Source organism: Vidua chalybeata, chromosome 9 (genome assembly GCF_026979565.1).
Source record: "Vidua chalybeata isolate OUT-0048 chromosome 9, bVidCha1 merged haplotype, whole genome shotgun sequence".
In the NCBI taxonomy this organism is placed as follows: Eukaryota; Metazoa; Chordata; class Aves; order Passeriformes; family Viduidae; genus Vidua; species Vidua chalybeata.
In genome coordinates this window covers 8,739,875-8,752,925 of record NC_071538.1, presented here as the reverse complement: position 1 = coordinate 8,752,925, position 13,051 = coordinate 8,739,875, and the positions used below count along the sequence as shown (strand labels likewise).

Below are 13,051 nucleotides of genomic sequence, written 5' to 3'. Positions count from 1 at the left end.
CAGCAGCGAGATGAGTTGTTTGAAAGCCTTCACGAAATTGTTAAGCAGATAGTTTAGACATTTTGATGAGGAGAGAAGGTTTTATTGTGACGTGACTGACAGTCTCTGTGAAGGGTGTTTTACAGTCTGACTCTTATTACTAAAAACACCGTGACAGGTAGAACTTGATGTGGATGTTTAATGGGGAGACGGAGGGAAATTATGACAAAAAGAGATCATTAAACATTTTCCTTTTTTTAGAACAGTTAATTTCACACACAGAGCTAGAATTTCTAAGTGGAGCATGCACCACTTAGAAGAATTTAGGGTAAGCCTGCTTTCTTTGTCTTGATGTCTACTCTCAGTGAATGGGGAATGGGAGAATTGGCCCAAGGACAGAGCAGAGAGAAAATAAGAATGAATTCAAGAAATGTGAGTTAATACAGAGGAAGGGAGAGGTACTGGGAGGGAGCTAAATTCCAGGGAAAGTGTGTGTCTGGAGCTCAGCTGTACACCCAGCAGAGGAAAACCATGGGAGAGCAGTATTTGCTGGGAAGGGATGCAGCAGAGAGGTGGAGAAACACAAGAATTACATCTTTCCATCCCAATGTCAGAGCAGTGACTTGGCAAGCAGCCACTGCTGATAATTGAGTTCAGTGGGTCTGTTCCAATCCTGGGACGCCAGGCTCATTCCTTTCTGCCTCATTTGCTCCGTATTTACATTATTTGATATCAGAGATCATGAGGAGCCGGGCTATAAAGCACTTTGACACCTGCTGACAAACAGCCTCACACCATGGCACAGCATTGTTAAGTACATGAATACACAATTTTTAACTCTCCTGCTCCTCCCTGGCACCACCCGGGAGATGCTTCACACCTTCTGCCTCAGTGGGATCCTGTATCCATGGAGAAATATTTGCCCAAATGGTTCTGGTGCCTTAGGAAGCAGAAAATCAGTGTGAATTACAGTGCCCAGTTTCAAAGCAGCCTCTGAAATGGGGGTTCTGCCCTCAAGCCTTTACACTGTGGTGGATCTCACCCCACCTAAGCCTAATGTTCAGAAGCCATCACAGCTGCAGGTCACCTAAAATTCACCTGCAGCCACAAAAGAACCACATGCAGTTGTACATTTGTTTCCATCTGAGAGGGACACGTCGTGCAGATGGGAGGAATCTCACAGAATCAGAGAATCACTGAATGGTTTGGGTTGGAAGGGGCCCTAAAAATCATTTCATTCCAACCCCCTGCCACAGGCAGGGAACTCTCCCACTGGAGCAGGGATGTTCCAAGGCCAATCCAACCTGGGAAGTGGCCAATTCTCTCCACTGGCTACAGAGAGACAAGGCTGGAGGACCCCTAGATGACCACTTCAATATCCCTCACTTTCCTGCTCAGAGACCAAACCTGCCTGGGAACACACCAGAGGAAAACAATCCCAAGATGGAAACTCCATCTCTGGCCAGGGACTGTGGGCAATTCAGCCTGAATTCAACCAAAACTTGCTGCATTGTTATTAAGAGCTGAGTGTATCATCAGCAGAGAGAACTCATGGTGCCTGAAACCCATCAGGAGCCACAAAAAAGTTTCTCACTTCATTCATCCATTGTGAAATTACTGAAAACAAGGCCTCCTAATAAAGGAAATGTCCTTACATGTTTAAACCAGGTACATGAGCTTGATTACTTGCCCTCAGATTGAATTTTAGAGGTTTATATAATAATGACAGCTATAAATTGAAAACAAAATTATGGTGAGTGTCTCAATGACAGAGACTCTCACATGTGGAAGGGTGAGCAATAAATCAGACGGGCAGTGGAATATTAAATTGCTAATTTTAAGAGCTATTGCTCTTTTTTTTTTCTTTTAATACATACTAATATAAAAAGGTGAAACAGGATCGCAGCTACCTCTTTCCTCCTCTTCTCCTTTTCTTCATTAATTAATGCACAGAAGATGATTAGAGAAAAAGCTTTAATCCCTTTAAATTTAACCATGAACTAGCAAAAAAAAAAAAAAAAAAAAAAAAGAAAAAAGAAAAAAAAAAAGAAAAAAAAAAGAAAAAAAAAAGAAAAAAAGAGGTGCAACTAGCTTCATGGAGATGGCAGATTAAATGTATTTGATGATTACAGAGTAGGTTCCACGAGTCCTATATCTCACATCTGCTATTTACAGAAGAGTAGTAACAGACTGTCTGCAGATTTGCAGCACTGCAAATGATTTCAAGCACTGCACACCCAGTCACACTGCAGCAACCTAAATTATATGCTGTACCCTGAGTGAAATTGAAGCACCACTGAAGGGATAATAAAGGAGTCACAGGAAAAGCACAGCAGAAAAACTGTACCACTGAACTATATGAAAAACTACACGGAAAGGAAGTGAAAAATCAACAGCTACTCCATGCCCACAAATACCTCAATCAGGGATGCAATGTGATTTATTTCACCAGATCTTTGCAGGCAACATGAAGATGCCTCCCTGCTCCTACTGGCTCATGGTGAAATACTTCTGGCAGGGTTTGTTTGTTTGGTTGTGCAAAGCCCAGAACTCACAGTTCAGGTCCCCATCCAGCTCCTTCACAGCATTTTTCTTTTTTTTACTCCACATCTTGGTTGCTGTGCAGGTCACCACATCTTGGTGCAAAAAAAGTCTCCTTCTTCTGAACACAGGCATCTTTCCCATGCCTACACTACACTGAAATTCTTTGCCTTGGTTTTTTTCCACTCTCACACAGATCCTCAGAAATGCTAATTTTTTGTGTAACCAAAGCAATCCAACAATTTCTTGAGGTATTTATAGCACAAATTTATATTGAACAGCATAACCTACCCTTCAGCAAACCCACACCTTGTTCTAAGGCATCTGTCACTTCTCTCAATCACCTGTTACCATTCTTTACACATTTTGGGAAGAAATGCTTCACCTTTTCAAAATGCCAGTACACAGAATGGGAGTGGTGTTTTTTAGCTACAACAGCATATTACCCCTATTTTTTTGAATATTTTCCTGCCCACGTGAGGCACAGGACAGAAAAAAATTCAGCTGAATTAAGCTTAGTTTCCAGCATACTTAGAGAACTACAGAAATAAAACACATTTGGGTACCAGAGGAACCCTTCAAAACCAGACAGCACCTCAAGCATTAACAGCAGAAGGCTTACTGTCAACTCCTAACCACAAATAACACATTTACAAATGGTGACTTGCCTAAAAATGAGTTAGAAAAGACAGAAAGGAGATTCAAGCAATGAATGAGATGGATGTAAGTGACATCACAGTCCCCACCAACCCGTAACATATCGCTGACAAAAGTCACACCACGAGGAATGTATCAAATGTTACAGACAATAACAAAAGCCACAGAAGCTAAAAACCACACTTCCTTTACTGTATATAAATGGGGGAGATACTTACACTTACAGGTTGACTTTTTGGCACATCATAAACACCTTCTTTCTTTTGGCTGGTAGGAACCTGCAACAGCAAAGGAAAACTGAGGTCACTACAAAAGCAGCTTGGATGAAAAACTGCAAAGAGCAACTGCTATTTATGCACAGGGTGTACCTAAATGAGTAGTTTATTTAATACTAATTTTTAATACTAATGGAATCGATGATGGTTCCCTTCTTATCCAAGTAGGACCATTAATGGAGGAAATACTGAAGAAATGAAACACCCATCTGAATTTTCTACAGCCCAGCAGTGTTCAGAAAGGAGATTTCCATTCTCACATGATTTTGGTTGCATGAAGCCCAGCTGTACTTGGAGCTCCTTCCTACTTAAATGGTTGTTTTTCCCTTTAACTTGGGGGTTAGAGATGTGCAATGGAAGTTATGGTCAGGTGAGTGCATCATCTCCCCAGATGAAGAGACACAGAGCAGAGTCACCAAGGTGAGGGTAAGAGATGTGTTTTCCTTGTGTCAGATTTCTTCCTCACAACTCACTTAATCATCTAAGAAGAGTCCTAATACTGCAGTGATGGGGCCTTGTGGCTGCTCTATGAAATACCTGGTTATAATGCTGCAATTTTCCTAAGGAATTAAGGTCTCTTGAAGCCTGACACAGGAGAGATGGGCAGGAGACAATGCACTTAAAATTTTGTGTGAGCCTTTAGTTGAGCCACCAGTCGTGATTTATGCCCAGGGGATTTATAACCTGCTCATGCAGACTCAGCTGCTTTGTAGTACTGGGCTGGGCTCGCCCAAGGACCACTTGTTTGCATATTTGTAATTTTTGATTATATTTCCTCTCCTCCCTGGAAACACTGGGTGTCCATTGAAAATGACAAAAGCAAAAAGGACAGTAACGTGTTCTCATCAGTGGTGCTTTTCCACCAAACAAGGCATTCTGAGTACAAAAGTTACATTTCAGTCAACAATGAAACCTCACAGGTCAATGAGATGATATTGCAAATATGATAAAACTATGACCTTTTTGTTTTCTAAGACAAGTATCTTAAGTTTCTGATATTAAACTCAGACTGGTCTAGGGGAAGCTGAAGAAATGTTACTTATTCATTGAGATATGCTATCATTTATTATTCTGTATAAAAGCCTCTCTGTACTGTTGTCCCTACTGTTCTTTCACCCCATCACAGCCTTCACAAGAAACTCGGTGGTTTTAACTTGGTGCACACTGAAGAGCTTGTAAGGAACTCTGAGAGAAAATGAATGAACTTTGTGGAAGATCTCTTCTATTCCTATCCTTGGTTTTCTCTGTATCACATTAGAAATGTGAAACTGGTAAAAATTCAGGGCCATGGCAGTAAGAGTCTGGGAAGAGACTGGAGAGAGCTGGAGGTGACAGTGTGGGAGCAGGAACCAGGAATGGTCGATTTAGGAAGTCACTGGAAAGCTGGGTCTTCACAGAAGGAAGAGAAATATGGAAGGATAAACTGTTTCTAAACTTTCAATAGTGTGCATTTTTTTCTGTTTTCTCCAAAATCTTTCCCTTTCAGCCATTCTCCTCTTCCTCCTTCCAACCTTTCTGTGAAGTCATCCCAATTTGCACCTACATCTGGAGCTGGCTGTGGACTGAGCATTTCCCTGCACTATCAATCCCCCTTTTTCTACTCCAATTTATACTCGGAGAAGAGCTCCTTGCTTCTCATATGAAGACAGAGGAACTTTCCTGAAAACCATTTCTCCCTCCCAACTCAGTGCTGCCCAACCTGCTGCCTTTTCTTGCTGTGCACCACCACATTTGTTTGCATCTCTGCTTACTCTGGGGGCTGCAAGGAATTGCTGTTTCTCCTTTGATTAGCAGCACCAGAAAGAGGTACCAGCACTATTTCTGCTGTCAGCTCTGTCTCTGTGACAGGCTGTGAACCATCTGGATGCCTTTGCATCTTGCAGCAATAAAAGCACCACAATCCTAAACCCCCAGTCTCGGAGTGTCAGCTCCTCACGGAGCAGAACTTGCCTCTCCCACAGAGACCCGGGCTGCCACACAAACACCAAACCACCTCCCAAAATCCCATCTCCACCTCTCCAGAACACCAGGCAGCAGAGGAGCTGCTGTTAAGCAATCTGAGGGCTGGTATGCGCTCAGTGATTGAGTCCTTGCCTAACACATTACAGCAACTTACATAGATAATATTAGAAGAGCAGACACAGACACTCTTTGGGGTAATGTATCAAAGAAAGGTGACAGACAGAGAAAGAATGCTTAAAAAGAAAGTTGTGACCTCTATTATGCTAAAAAGAAATAGAAATTGTCACTTTCTGCACGTATCTTTCATCTGCAATTCCCCACAGGGTGGGAATGTCTTCCACCAAGGGAGAAGTGAATTTGTTGCACGCCAGCAAATGAAAAGCCAGAGCAGCACCAGCAGAAAGGTTTGGTGAGGCTGAAGCAAGGCGGTGTGAGGTTATTGTGTGAGGTTATTATATGTTTAGCAATCTGGGGAAGGCTTCACAGTAAATAATAGAAGCTGCCACAAATATGCATCAAATTTAAAAGAAAAAAAAATGAAAACCCAACCAATCAACCAAAAGCACAAAAAAAAAAAAATAAAAGAGGGTCTTTCTCAATTTTGTTTTTAACAGTAGCCTGATGGTTCTAAGATTACCAAGATCTTGTAAGAGAAACAATTCTGCCAGTGATCTGAGTGTAAAATCTGAGGTGTGGAGACCCATATTTGTGGAAGCCAAGAGCTCAGGAAGCTGTGGGAGCTGGGAAGCTCATGGCTATGGACCAGTCTGGGACACCTCAGCACCCTTCAATTACAGAGAGACCAAAAAATGACTCCTAACTCCCCAGTTCTGCATCTGCTGTACTCAGATAGTGCAGTGCCTGTAGTAAACACAGAGGAGAATGCTAGATTGTGAAGATCCAGAGTATGGGACATTAATCACAGGTGTTTTCTGTGACCACTGTGGGAGGAAACACTTCATCACATCCAGATGCTGTCAAAAAAAGCCTTGAGCAATTCTCTGGTGACTTGGAGGACAGCAACAGCAGTACCTTGAGGTGAGACAAGGCCTCACTACCAGCTTTTCACCTTCTATTTCCATTTTATGGAAAAGAAACTGCCCAAGGAGTCCTGCAGTCCTCTGGGCTATTCCTCAGAACACAGTTACAACTTCTTCCCTACCCACCAGTGATTGCTGGAAGATCTACAAACACTGAGAGCAACAGCCCCATTTTGCCTCCTTCCACCAGTAATTCTTTGAAGTGTCACTAAAAGCTCCACACTTTGATGAACAACAATCACCATTTTTTCCCTTGAATCTAATTCTCATGGGATCCTTGTTTCTAGCACAAACCTGACAACCAGACTAGCAATTTTTTTAACATTTGCTGAGAATAGTCAAACTTTCAACACTGAAAATGTTCAGCCTTAGGCAGACTCTCACCTTGAGTGAGAGCTTTGCATGTCTTGGTCCGGAGATGCAAAAAAGCTGCATTTTTGAATGTGCATGGTGCAAAGGGAGCAGCAGGGAGAAATTAAATGAATCTCATATTAATGACCCTCTGATGGCATCTATAAGATGTCATTTTCTAATGTTTAACTTGCATTTCTCTTTTCCACTCAGCTCCTTTTTATTTTAGCTTACAGCTACACTAGCCTCTCATTTTTTCCATTATCTTCCTATATTTTCTCATTACTTAACGCTTTTCCTTTTTTTTTTTCCCTTTTTGTTCTATCCTTGCTCCTGCCTACCCTTACAATCTTTTCCTATAAGGAGATCAACCTCTAGTCCAGCTGGGTGAAATGCTTAATCACTGCTTGAAACTCCTTCCCCTCCACACTGAACCATTTCCTCGAATCACGATTTTCTCACAGCGCACAAGGATCTCTGTCTATCCTCAGATTTGCCTCTAGTATGTGATACAAAATGAATTACATTATATTTTAATAAACCTCGTACTGATCCCTTGAGGATAAATTGAACGACAAAAGATTATTTTATATTGCTTTCAATGCAGTTTTTTGTCAGTGTGAAGAATGTGAAGCTTGGGCTTTAGCATAACATATGCACTCTGTAAACAGTTTCCCTGGTCTGGGGGGATATCCCTTGAGAGCTCTGAGGTTTTGCTCAGTTATTTCCTCGGTTAAATAGAAACAAGAGCAGCACCACTGAAATTTCTAGGAATTGCTTGGATGGTCTGCCAACAAAACATCTTCAGCATGTTTCTCAGAATAGGTGTAAAAAAAATTTCAAAAAATTAACAGGGGAAAAAAAAGAAGAGAATCTCCATTTATCACCTCATATGGTGTACTCAAAAGTTTGTGAGTTGACAAAGTTAATATCAATTTGCAGAAGCTGATATGACAAACAACAGAAAAATCACATTGTGACTGGGCAGATAATGTCACCAGAATGAAATGCCAAGACAGTTTTGGTGATGGATGGAAACTAAAAGCGAGCTACGTATGAAATGCACTTCCACCAACCGCTCTGCGGTCGTTGCGATGGGAACAGCGAGGGGAGAGGTTTTATACCTGATAAATGTTTTCCTCCGTTTCAGGCTCACGGATGGGCTCGTGTCCAGCCTCAAACACAATGTACTAAGGCACCAGCGCCAGAGAGGGACAGTCAGAGATGAAACAGAAGGGAAAAAGGCCGTTTGGAATTCCACGTCAAAACAAAGGCAGGCATTAAAGAAACAACTTCAAAGCACAGGCTGGCAGCAGGACAACGGGTTTGTTGGGAAGCACCAGGAAAGGTTGCTTCATATTTCATGAACAGGCCTAAATCTCCTCTTAATGATCATTAGAGCAACTCCCTAATTCTTCCTCGCCAGGGAGACTGCCTGTGGCCCAATATTAATTTTCTGAAGGCAACGTGAATTTTGCCTCTTTTACATAATGGCAATTATTTCCACATATATTTATTATCTGCGGATAAAAGTGCTAAATCCAAGCTGGGAGAACGGGCTGGTGTGCGTGGAACAGGCCACATGGCAAAAGGCTGGCACAACACTTTTTCATTTTCAGGTTCTTGTTTTATTGTGAAGAGTACAGAACAAAACTCCTGACATTATAATAGCTGAACAGTAATTTAGGGCATCCTGACTCTTATAATCTTTCTTGCTGCACCTTAGGCACTGTTCAATATTCACTAATGGTTGAATTGGATCCTTTCAGTGTAACTCCCACTGATATGCCTAAGTGGAAGAACACAAAATCCCCAGGAAAAAAAAAAAGTAAACTATCACATATTTTGTTTCAGCACAAAAACACAAGAATGAAATTACATCTTTTCCTTCTTCACACTCAGCAGGGTATTGGACATGAATATATTGACACATTTCTGATAATCATCTTTGCTCCCAGACATTTTTCTTGGATGGAGCAAGACTTGAATTTCAGATCTATTATTAAATCATAGCTCAAACGCCAACAAGGGAGTATGTTACAACATCAATGCCACTGTTTTGTTTTTTTTTTTCTCAAATATTCACCCTCTGAATTAAGTTCTGGCTACACAGAAAACAAAAACAAAATGTCAACTTATTACTGTGAGGACAAGATGTCACCTTCCCTAATTCTCAGAGTAGCTCCCTTTTCAGTTAAGAGTTTGTATTAAAAAATGATGACAAATCTCATTTTGAAACATAAAATCTGCATACACAAGCCACATTTAAGTAGCATTTATGACATATTTCATCTAATATTTCTATACTCCAACTGAAATATTCCATTCTATACAGACATATTGTGCTATTACTTACAGCCTAATCTCTAAATATGCTGCTTTCTGTGGAGGTTTTAAAGGTTTCTCACAAGACCTCTCTCAGTAAATTTCAAAACATCTTGTTCAAGTTTTTGCCTGTGTTTGAAGATAACACGTATCTAGTCATTTCTGAAACTCCAAGGCCATACAGCTTCAGAAATTACCTGGTATACAGGATCTTCTACATCTTCTTCCAAAATTGTCTACAGCAAAGTAAGAGGACAGGCAGTAAAAGCAAAGAACATAAACAGCAGAGATAAAAGAACTGTACTCAGAAATTAAAGGACAGCAAAGGAATAAGCAAAATGGGCAGGTAAGTTTATATTTTTCTTTCTTTAGGATACAGATAAAGTCACATTATGGTACAAAGTAACTTTATTCAAGTTCCATCCGATTTTAACAATCTACACCTTGTTTGACTTGATTCAAATACACACATTCAGAAGTATACTGAATCTCCCCTGAACTGTGAGACACTTAAAACCTGGCTTACAACACTGACCCTTCATTAAAGTTTTCCATCTGAATGAGAAGAAACACTAAGCAGGAAATGAGGGGGCCATTTCCAGCTGCTCACCAGGTTCACCACACCCCAGGGACAGCTTTCAGCTCAGTTTAATCCTAGGCTGGGCTCAGGATGGCTGCTGGGCTCACGCTGGTCCTTTGGAAGCCAGCACTGCTCAAACCCACTGCTGTCAGAAGTGCTGAGGATGCTCAGAGCCTCTCTGGAGCAACTTTGAGGGGGAAACTCCAAACCCAAATTTTCGTGGCAGTAGTCTAAGCTTATTGGTGTACCTGGTATACCGCCTGCTCACACTGTTTGTCCTTTTGTGCCTTTTTTTCCATTTCTTCCCTTTGCTTCAGTTCATAGATGAGCTGAAACAGGTCTCGCAAGTCCAGGATTACAGGTTCAGCCTAAGGAAGCAAAAACAGGGTGGAGAATTTCTGTAGGGGAAAATAAACACCTCTTATCCCATCCTGCTGATAGAGCACCTCCACACTGAAACTGAATAAAGAATTAATTTCTATCTCAGCACCCAGGCCTGGGTTAATTCCTGCTGAACTAACTATGCTTGAAAATTAATGATAATTATAGTTATGAATATAAAAAGCATTATGAATATAAAAGGCACATGGATGAATGTAAAGGCATACTTATTAGTGGTTTCTCATCCATTGAAATTACACACAATGTGTATTTCCATGAGTATAGGAACATGAGCAAATTTATCATCATCCAGTCTAGCTTAGCTAGAAAGGTAAACAATAACTAATTATAACAAAACACATCATAAAAAATTGGGAACAATGAAACATGCTTCATTTTGCCAAGCTGGTTCCATTAATTTGCTATTTAAGACCTGCACAGACACTTGTGACCAGTTTAGCACAATCATCAACAACCCAAGACCAGCCTCTTGAGCATCACCTTACAAATGGCTTTTCAGATGAGTTACATGGCAGAAAATGACAGTGATTTGATACTTACTGCCTGGGCTGTTTTTATTGCCACAAATCTATGATTTCCCTCCTTTCCACACACGTATCCAAACGCTCGGTGGTCTGTGATATCCTTTGCAATGTAGGAAATTTCATGAACTGCGTGGTGATGCTGGAGTAGCTAAGAAAAAACAAACAACAGTAGAGAATATCCATCAGAATGTTTGATTAAAAAGCAGTATCATTTCCTTCACCACTTTATCTGGATCCCAACACATTCTGATATGAAAACCAATTAATATCTGAACTCTTTAAGCCTCTTTCTTGCTCAAATTCTAATCAAACTTTACTTGCTTTTGTAGGTTGACTAAAAGCTTCCACTGATGATTTTTCTAGGTATCTTTAAGTAAAATATAATTAAATAAAAAAAATATTACCTAGCTACTACCTACACAGCATCCCAGGCACAGAACCAGTGTTTCTTGGTACAGAAGTAAGCAGGGGCTGCAAAAACCTGTAGCTTCACACAGGGTGACTCCCAGGCCAGGCTGATCTGCAGAGCTACAGCTGAGATCTCCAGTACCTCTAGGAATCAGTACCAGTCCTGCCTTATCTCCACAAAAATCAGCATCAGCCAGTGCAAGAGATTTCACTTCAAGCAGTAACGCAGCTCCAAATACTTATTTTCCTCAGAAAATGAATGTAAATGTAATTATTCAACTGGAAATCAATGCTGAATGCAAAAGTCCACATTTTACTTACAATCCCTCTTTGGTGAATTGTAATAATAAAAAGACTTAATTTTAACTCTGTGAGCAAAACTCTGCCCAGAGTCAGGACATGAATCTGAGGCTCTTATAAGCATCTCTTGTTGTGCCAGAATCTTCCTCACTTTGCACTGAACAGCATTTTATTATGGAAGTAATAGAGAAGTATTTCCACTTAAAATAATGTCCTTGGAAAGCTTATCTAAAACAATCTATTAGTTTCAATTTCTACCTTCTGATATATTGACCTACTCTTGCATCATCTAGGGATAATGCTATTTCTGAGAGCAGGCAAAGCCTCACACTGAATTCTTTGGAGGTCCAGATCCCTGCTGGCTTTGAGAAAAGCACATCTTGAAAACCAGCATGGTATCCAGGCAATCTCTAAACAACCAGTTATTTTTGGAGTTAAGAAAGAGAAGTTAAAGTTTCAAAATTCAGAAGGAGGGAGGACGCCTGTGCGTGGCTGAGGGAGCGACGGGACCGCTGTAGGGCAGGGAGTGGCATCTGAAAGGAGAGGCAGCCTGCAAGAGATGGATGGCTCCATGTAAAACAAAAGACTGGACATGTTTCATTTTCATTTCACAGTAAATGGCTCTTAATGTCCCCGTATCAAGATTGCTTGCTCGTGGCAGAGTTAAGTGTTGCCAGTGACTGCAGGCAGAACGTGGCTTGGCTGAAGGTGCACTTCAGACTCTCCCGACATGTTGAACGTTTAAAATTAATGATGGGATCTTACTTAGATAATACAGGGATATTGATTTATTAGGTTTTTTTGAAAACCAAGTTACATGCTATCTGTTAGGATGAAATGAAATGTTCCCATCTCTCTATTCTGCATATGACAGGGAACGTTATCTCTCGCTCCTATTAAATCAAAGTTCTCTGACATTGCTTTATTGATTGCCAGGCAGCGTTTTGCACTGAAATTAAACTGTGATCAGATGCCTTCCTCATGGAATTAAATTTGAAGATTGTTCTACCATGGAAGAGTATCACCCACAAGGTAAGAGAGCAGATGGAGATGCTCCCATTTATTTGGGAATCCACATTCACTGTTCAAAAATCGTTACATTTCCAGTGGTTATATTTTACACACTGTATCAATAGAAACAGAAATTAAGTAAAGGTGACTGCAATTATCCTTTTCTGTATTTTACTGGATGGAGTATTTAAGGAGAGCTTTTCACTTGTTTGAGGGACACAGAGTTAGAACACACATGTGAAATGCAAGGGTGCACGCACACATCTGTACTCAAATGTAGATATAAACACATCTGTGTTTTCACAGCCCTCAGTTCACCTCATGTGTCCTTTCTACATATTCCAATGATCCATTCTTAGCATTATTTACTGAGTGTCTGACTTTTTGCTCCTGCACAGCAGAAATGGGGCTCCTCTTGCAGTCAGGAGAGATTCACCACCATAAAATGCAAGATCAGAATCCTGTTACTAGTGGCCACAAGCACATAAAATAATTATTTCTCAGCTCAGGGATGTTTCTGACACCCCTGTATGCCAATACTGCTGGATTCCATCACACCCTATATGAAGTTTTTACTCTGTCTGTGCTGAGAGCTGCTACAAACCATTTACCAATCCTTAAGTGAGGTACCAAATTGTTTTGGAGCACTGCAGCACTCCAGAACAAATTATAGAGAAGACTTAATTTGTATTATGG

General features: G+C 40.8%; 1 protein-coding gene across 3 annotated transcripts in view; it reads right to left on the bottom strand.

The window, feature by feature from the left end:
- The window catches only part of DAB1 (DAB adaptor protein 1), a 143,523-nt gene that overhangs the window by 25,317 nt on the left and 105,155 nt on the right, over nucleotides 1–13,051 (bottom strand). For all 3 annotated transcript variants that reach the window (XM_053950877.1, XM_053950879.1, XM_053950876.1), the window contains 5 exons: nucleotides 10,653–10,784; nucleotides 9,959–10,078; nucleotides 9,328–9,366; nucleotides 7,930–7,995; nucleotides 3,396–3,455 (listed from right to left, as the gene is read on the bottom strand). In XM_053950877.1, coding sequence (XP_053806852.1) covers nucleotides 3,396–3,455; nucleotides 7,930–7,995; nucleotides 9,328–9,366; nucleotides 9,959–10,078; nucleotides 10,653–10,784 — 417 coding nt within the window. The remainder of the gene's footprint in view (nucleotides 1–3,395; nucleotides 3,456–7,929; nucleotides 7,996–9,327; nucleotides 9,367–9,958; nucleotides 10,079–10,652; nucleotides 10,785–13,051) is intronic.